The following is an 8,843-nucleotide window of genomic DNA, read 5'->3' as shown; positions in this document are numbered from 1 at the left end:
TTTTTTTTTTTTTTTTTTGCTTTTGTTTAATACATTCGTGATAAAACACAGCCTCAGCCACCATTACAGGAGAATGAATGCTCTTTTGCTCTCTCTCCTCTCTCTTTGTCTCTCTGGCACTGATTCTCTCTATTCTTCTATCCATCTTTCCTCCTTCCCTTTCTTTCCTTCCCCAACCTTCCCCCAAACACATCTATATTGGGTAAGGTTTAGATAAAGCCTCCATGTGCAGAAGTCATTGATTGCATGATATTTTCTGTGTCACAGCTTTCAGACATTCCCGTTGGCCTGTGGTTACATTGTTTTTAACCATATTGCGCCCCCTTTGTGTGATACATCCACCATCTCCGGCTAGGAGAAACAATGGAAAATAACTGAGTTGGAGATATCCTGAAAGTTGAATTAAGGACTTGTCCAATAACAGCTCACTTTGTCATTTTCACTTTAAAACCTTCCACAGATCTGTTCTTTGAATGAATGTTTAATTCAGTTAAAAGGATGAACTTAGTGCAATTTAAAGGCAGAATCAAGAAAGGAAAATGTCAAAAATAAAGAGGTTAGACTATGTTGCCTTTACCATTTTAAACGGACATACTGATACTGGAATAAATTACATTAAACAATAATATATACCCTTTAAAATCTGTGAATATTGCAATGCAATGCACAGAATAAATTTTTAAAAAATGTTTTTTATCTAAGGATTCAAAAGTCCCAGCTATTTCCAGTAGCAGCATCTGTTGCTTTGCCAGTTTCCACAGAGATGAGCTCGTGTTGATTTTCACCACATTTGTTCAAGTCTGGAATCTGGTTAAAACATGCAAACAGTTGTCTTGCTGGCTAAGAGGTGCAATCACATAGTACCCTTTGAATAACAGTATTTACTTGCATTTATTTCAAATCAAATGGCATTTGCAATTATGAATCTAAGCATGGATTATTTTAAAATAACTTTAATTAGAATAAGAAATATAAAGCATTCTAATTCTAGAAGGAAGAATGATATGATACATGCATGTTCTTAGAAAACATAATGATATCTACTTTAAATCTTTTCAGTTGAAATTTGCATTTTATTTTTTCATCACCATTTTGGGATAACTTTTGCAAAAAGAAGTAGTCTCTCAATTACATCTTATCTTAGTTCATTGTCTAAGATGCAGATTGGCAAACATAGACGTTTTTCTGTTATCCAATTTATAAGTCTTCCATATCCTTATCCATATATTGATTGCAAATTCATAATATCCTGAGATGAAACCAGATTTTAAAGCTACGATTGTGAATTTAAAATGTCTGCTCTTTAGGTACCTACATCAATTAAATCAGGACAGAAACAGTAGAAAAACACAGGTTAAAGTGCTGGCAAATGTTCTTGGTATGATTAACATAGCATCATCATTGATTTTAGCCATTCTGCTTGCTACAAGCCTTTTAATACACCCTACATGTTCATAGTCTCCTTTGCTATGAGGGATAGTTAGGTGGAAAATGTTGAGAAACCCTAAAAGTTGGAAATATCAGTAATGTAACTTTTTTCTATATTTTTAAATATTTTGAAGGTTTAATTGCCTGACAATTTTAAAATCAAATTACTGGCCAGGCATACTAGCTTGTACCTGTAATGCCAGCACTTTGGGAGGCTGAGGTGGGAGGATCACTTGAGGCCAGGAATTTGAGAGCAGCCTGGGCAACATAATGAGACCCCATCTCTACAAAAAATTAAAAATTAGTCAGACTTGGTGTGTTGTGCCTGTAGTCCCAGCTGCTTGGGAACAAGAGGCGAGAAGATTGCTTGAGCCCAGGGGTTTGAAGCTGCAGTGAGCTCTGATCCCACCACTGCACTCCAGCCTGGGTGGCAGAACAAGACCCCACCTGAAAAAAAAAAAATTGATACATCATAGTCAGTGACTTTTAAACTTAATTCTTAATGTTCTATATTGCTAATATGGTTAAATTACAAATATGTAAAAATTCCTCACACATATTAAGGCACCTTACTAATTTTCAGGAAAAACAGGAAATGCAAGTGACTATTATAGAACAATAAAAACACTAGTCATGAATGAGCATTGCCTAAACACCAAGCAAGTTTCTTTGTCTTTTACTTTCAAATTCTCAGTAGGTTTATAAGAGAAGATATTGTTTTCTCTGGTTTATAAAGGAGAAAACAGGGTAAGAGAGCTTTAGTTAATTTTCACAAGCTATTTAATAGTGGCAGTGACAGCCAAATTCATAAACTTTTAAATTATGTTTCAGATTGCCTCATTTATGTGAGTTTGCTGTGGAAATAAGTAAAGTTTATATAGTAAAATAGATTCTCCACCTTCTTTTTCAGTCAAACTCATGCACTGGAATTTCAGTAACAATGATTACAAGTATTTTAATGCCAAGAAATATTTCCACTGTAGATGTCATAGCGCTTTAAGTACTTTAATAATTGATGGCATGTTTTCCCAATGTTAAAATTTTCTAAGATTTTATTTTCCCAATTTTTTCCTCCATGTAAGTGTCTGTAGCTCCTTTCCATGGCTTCTGATAATCGTATAGGAAACAACTCAAGGGCATCTGAAATGTGGTATGTTGTAACGGTAAAAGCAGGGACAAAATTTTTATTTTTAATTTAATGTTATTTTCTCAATGTAAAAAAAGGCCACCAAAATGAAATGGGGTAGGATGGTGATATTGTCAAATTTTATTTCAAAATTTACTTGTGATTGTTAGAAATAATTGAACAGACTGAATAATCTGAATTTACTTTTACTCGATATATATATGTGTTTATATTAATCAAAGGACAAACATACAAACTTTTCTTATATTTTAAAACACTGTATTATATTGAATATGTTACCTCACTTAGTGTAATTCTGCCTGACATCAATTTTCAATGGTTGAAGTTTTTAAAATTAAAAATGTGGCCGCGTGCGGTGGCTCACGTGTGTAATCCTAGCACTTTGGGAGGCTGAGGCAGACAGATCACGTAAGCTCAGGCGTTTAAGACCAGCCTGAGCAACATGGCAAAGCCTTGTTACAAAAGTTACAGCTACCCGGGAGGCAGAGATGGGAGGATCGCCTGATCCCGGGGAGGTTAAGGCTGCAATGAACCAAGATCGTGCCACAGCACTCCAGCCTGGATGACAGAGTGAGACCTCATCTCAAAACACATAAAAATAAAAAAGGTTATAAGGAAGTATTATGATTCAGTAAAAGTATATTTATAGACTTTTTTTCTTAAATTTAAATTAATGTCTTGGACTGGAAAGACACTTAGAATGACAGTGGTTGCTTTTAGAGAGAAAATATAAGTTACTTCCACATTGTTTTATTATTTCATATCTTAATGAATAACATCAGATATTTATTCTTTATTCTAGATTTTTTTTATCTTTAAATTTCTCCCCCAAAAGAAAACCAAGTAAATATATCAGGAAATACATCTTTTATTTTTCCTGATTAAGTGATAATCTACGGTTTTTCTTATGAAGTGCTTAGAGGCTAGAAAGTTATTAGAAAAATCCAGAATGCTGCTATGTGTGTGTTTACACTAAATATTTTTAAACTAATTTTATTATCTTACATATGTTTCTGGGGGCTATTCTTCACATTACATTGCTTATAAACACGGATATTTGATCATGGTCAGATTTGCACCATTAGAGTTTAACTGATAACTGGATTTCTAACTAAAATATTAGGGGCATCATGGCAAAGTAAAATATCAACAACAATTTTTAAAAAACCCACACAGAAATAGGATGATACATTTTTTTCTCTGCAGCTTATTAAATCTGTGCTCAAGAAAGGTCAAGAGACTTAACCTCTCTGAGTACTAAATTTCTCATCTTTAAAATAGATATAATAATATCTTCTTAACAGAACCATATTGAGGATTAGAAGGAAAAAAAAGAGAAGATGAGAGAGCACCTAACACAGTGCCAGCCACATGATAAATACTAATTTACTACATGAATTTATTTTGAAACTGTCTTAAAAAATAGTATGTAGTGATAACCACTAATTATTTGGTAATATATAACAGAATACTCAAGGCAAGATTTTGGAAGGATTCAAATGTGGCTTCTTAATTATACATTATATCCTAATTATCTATATGTATTGTATGTCTGATTACTAGTCAGTTAGAAAAAAGACAGACTATTCCCCTCCTTCAAACTATGCCAGGCTTAAAAACAATGGAAATTACTTAGATGGGAGAGAATGGAAATGAATGAGGACAAATTATCATCACTTGTTTAAATTATACTTAATTATTGAAGGAGTGATCTTTAAAAATTCATCATCATCTTACATTTTAGTAGCCTTTAATAGAAGCTTGACAGATTTCTATTAAAATAGAGAAATTGCTGAATTTCACTACTTAGAAAATTGTAATATATAAGACAGAAACGTGATATATGGTTTTAATTTATTCTAGTACTTCCAGTCTTCACAAAATGAATATTCACAAGTTGACTGATTTGATTGTAACTAAATCTAAATAAATGATTTATGAAGAGAACAAAATTGAATACATTAGAATACCATGAGGCAAATGCTATCCAAGGGACATAATTGATAAACGGAAAAAATTTACATCTGACAGCCAGCATCCATTTCCAGATATTCCTAGAGCAGGCATGGAACTTGCTATGTCATATGGACTAGATCACTGATTTTAGCATATAGATTTCTGAAACTTGAGCAAAAGTTTATTCTGGCCTTATAGGTCCAAAATGATAGAACCACCACAATGACTTTATTTTTCTAGCACATATAAATGTTATCACTTTTTATTTGTTTAGCAAATACTTGGAAAATTTACCCTTTGTCCTCCTAACTCCCATAGCAAGCCTCTGCTAAGTGAAGAGAAAAAAAGTAAGCTCTCATTAACTGAGTCACCTATTTATAGACGTTATATGACACATTTTACATTTCTGTGTGTTATGCTCACAGCAATGTTGTAAGACAGGTGTTGACGGTGCTTTACTCTGCAGAAGAAAATAGTGATACTCAGTTACATATATTTTTCTTTGTATCTGTTTAAATATACTTTAAGTTCAGGGATACATGTGCAGAATGTGCAGGTTTGTTTTGTAGGTATACATGTGCAATGTTGGTTAAGTCATCTACATTAGATATTTCTCCTAATGCTATACCTTCCCTAAGCCCCACCCCCTGTTATCCCTCCCCCAGCCCCTCACCCCCCAGCAGGCCCTGGTGTGTGATGTTCCCCTCCCTGTGTCCATGCATTCTCATTGTTTCACAGCCACTTATGAGTGAGAACATGTGGTGTTTGTGTTCTTGTGTAAGTTTGCTGAGAATGATGGTTTCCTGCTTTATCTATGGCCCTGCAAAGGACATAAACTCATTCTTTTTCTTTGGCTGCATAGTATTCTGTGGTGTACATGTGCCACATTTTCCCTGTCCAGTCTATCCTGGATGGGCATTTGGGTTGGTTCCAAGTCTGTGCTATTGTGAACAGTGTCATAATAAACATACGTGTGCATGTTTCTTTATAATAGAATGATTTATAATCCTTTGGGTATATACCTGGTAATGGGATTGCTGGGTCAAATGGTATTTCTGGTTCTAGATCCTTGAGGAATCGCCACACTGTCTTCCACAATGGTGAACTAATTTACACTCCCGCCAACAGTGTAAAAGTGTTCCTATTTCTCCACATCCTCTCCAGCATCTGTTGTCTCCTGATTTTTTAATGATCGCTATTCTTACTGGCATGAGATGGTATCTCAATACGGTTTTGATTTGCATTTCTCTAATGACCAGTGATGATGAGCTTTTTTTCATTTGTTTGTTGGCTGCATAAATGTTTTCTTTTGAAAAGTGTCTGTTCATATCCTTTGCCCACTTTTTGATGGGGTTGTTTGTTTTGTTTTGTTTTTTCTTGTAAATTTGTTTTACTTCTTTGTAGATTCTAGATATTATCCCCTTTTCAGATGGGTAGATTACAAAATTTTTTTCCCATTCTGTCAATTGCTGATAGAATGATACTCTAATGATAGTTTCTTTTTCTGTGCAGAAGCTCTTTAATTAGATTCCATTTGTCTATTTTGGCTTATGTTGCCATTGCTTTTGGTGTTTTTGTCATGAAGTCCTTGCCCATGCCTATGGTCCTGAATGGTATTGCCTAGGTTTTTTTCTAGGGTTTCTATGATGTTTGGTCTTATGTTTAAATCTTCAATCCATCTTGAGTTAATTTTTGTATTTACACAGTATGAAAGTTTAGATTCAAAGTCAGATTTGTTTCATTTATGACACTGCTTATTAAATGCTGAAAAATTGTTATATGATTTTTCCATTTATTTCCTTACAGGGACACATATGTTCTGAAATTATTCTATGCAACTTTTGCTTTTGGTTTGTGGTTAATATTTACATAATGATACATGATCATTCAAACATGAATAGTATCAGCACCCTGTGTTTTTTGGCAAAAGAAAGTATATGTATCAAAACTATTAACTTATAGTACAACTTTTAATCTATGCAGTTTATTATTCAGTCTTCAGATAAACAGTACAAAACCTAGATAAGAAAGTGAAATGAATTATTTAGGTCAAACCGGCTTTATATGTGCTTCCACTATGCATAATTTATCAAGAATTTTCTCCTTTTTTTGTAGGGATGACTTGTCAAGCTCGAACATCATATACTGAAGATGAAGTTCTTTGGGGTCATCGTTTTTTTCCTGTAATTTCCTTAGAAGAGGGATTCTTTAAAGTTGATTACTCTCAGTTCCATGCAACATTTGAAGTTCCCACCCCACCTTACAGTGTGAAAGAGCAGGAGGAAATGCTTCTCATGTCGTCCCCTTTAATAGCACCAGCCATAACTAATAGCAAAGAAAGACATAATTCTGTGGAATGCTTAGATGGACTAGATGACATTACTACAAAACTACCATCTAAGCTGCAGAAAATTACTGGAAGAGAAGACTTTCCCAAAAAACTCTTGAGGATGAGTTCTACAACTTCAGAAAAAGCCTACAGCTTGGGAGACTTGCCCATGAAACTTCAACGAATAAGTTCAGTTCCAGGCAATTCAGAAGAAAAACTGGTATCTAAAACCACAAAGATGTTATCAGATCCCATGAGCCAGTCTGTGGCTGATTTGCCACCAAAGCTTCAAAAGATGGCTGGAGGAGCAGCTAGGATGGAAGGGAACCTTCCAGCCAAATTAAGAAAAATGAACTCTGATCGCTTCACATAACAAAGCACTCCCTTAGAAATTATTTAATGTTTGATTTAGTAATAGTCCAATATTTGGCAATGAGGTAACTCTCCCTAAGGAATCTGAAAGTATATTTTCCTCCCAGTTCTACAAGCATATTTGAGAACCCTTCCTTTCCCAAGTATTGCTAATGTGCAGAAGGCCACAGTTATGAAGGGAGGACATAATAAGGAAGTTATTTATGGGCATGTATTATCACATCAAGCATGCAATAATGTGCAAATTTTGCATTTAGTTTTATGGCATGATTTATATATGGCATATTTATATTGTATATTCCGAAAAAAAAAATATATATATATATATTTAAAGGGGAGAAACTCTCCCCAACATTTCTAACATATGTATTAAGCCAAACATGAGTGAATAGCTTTCAGGGCGATAAAACTAAATATATGTCTGTGTGTGTGTGTATGTATACACACATATACATATATATATATATATATATATATATACATACACATACATACATACATATATATCTGATAAAATTGTGATGTTTTGTTCAAAGTTGTAGTTCTTGTGCATGTTTACTTTATTAGAGTAGGAAGGCTACTGGCATTAATTATTAATACCAAATATTTTAGCCTTAAATTTTTGTCATTTTAAAATCTGATTTAATGTTTTCTGCTGTTTAAGGTCCTGGGAGGCTTTCAATTGTATTTTATATGAGAGAATCACACAAGTTTGTGCTATTTATGGCCCTGCAAAAATATAACCATTACATGTTTAATTGTAAATTTTAGAGCATACCAGTACTAGTATAGCATTGAACATTTCTTATGATTTTTAAAAGTTGCTAGTACTGGGGAGAAATAATTGTTGATTAATTTGAGAATTATTCTTTTCCTAGACTAATTAAAATCTGGAAATCTGTTTTGTATAAGATCTAATACAAAGATGAGCTCTGAACAAACGCTGAATCATTGTTAATAGACAGTAGTCAAGTTATATTGAATATATCAGAATCTGTGTGAAGTTACACATTAATGGTCCCTGTTTCAAACTAAGTCAATTGGAAACATTTTCATTCTTTTTTCCAGAAATTACCTTCATTTAAAAAACCAATCATTTTAAGAAGACATGACAATGCAATGAAACAGATGATAAATATTTATGCTTAAAATATGTATGTCTAATTGAGTCTCCTTTTTATTCTGTTTTCTTGTTTATGACATTTGTTGTAACAGGATAGACTTTTTCCTCACCTAGGGAACCTATCCCATGCCTGTCACTTATCATTCTGGAGGAAGTTTTTGCACAGACCTGAAAGAGATTAAAATTAGATAAATTGAAGATATCTTAGACACAGTTTTTTGGTGAACACACTGATTTTATTGTTGTCTTGGATCCCTGGTCTACCCAAATAATTTTAACAGTACTGTTTGTCTGATCCCAAAGTCTGATATTTATGACTCACTATCAGGAATCAAAACTAGTGATCAGTAGAACACTTTCAGAATAAAAATTTGGAATGCAGAGACTTTTATGAAAATTTAAAAGTGCTCCTTAACAGAATATCACGGGTTTTCCTATGAAACTTCTGTAAGAATTGTAATTTAAGTCTGCCCCAAATTAAAAAAAAA

General features: G+C 33.5%; 1 protein-coding gene across 2 annotated transcripts in view; it reads left to right on the top strand.

Annotated features, from left to right (window-relative positions):
• The window catches only part of KCNJ3 (potassium inwardly rectifying channel subfamily J member 3), a 151,852-nt gene extending 143,299 nt beyond the window's left edge, over positions 1-8,553 (top strand). For both annotated transcript variants that reach the window (XM_017523192.2, XM_017523191.2), the window contains one exon: positions 6,647-8,553. In XM_017523192.2, the coding sequence (XP_017378681.1) occupies positions 6,647-6,652 (6 nt within the window). In that variant the 3' untranslated portion in view covers positions 6,653-8,553. The remainder of the gene's footprint in view (positions 1-6,646) is intronic.
• Positions 8,554-8,843: the final 290 nt, after the last annotated feature.

Source organism: Cebus imitator, unplaced genomic scaffold, assembly GCF_001604975.1.
Source record: "Cebus imitator isolate Cc_AM_T3 unplaced genomic scaffold, Cebus_imitator-1.0 Scaffold27, whole genome shotgun sequence".
Lineage (NCBI taxonomy): Eukaryota > Metazoa > Chordata > Mammalia > Primates > Cebidae > Cebus > Cebus imitator.
This window is presented reverse-complemented; position numbering and strand designations above follow the sequence as displayed.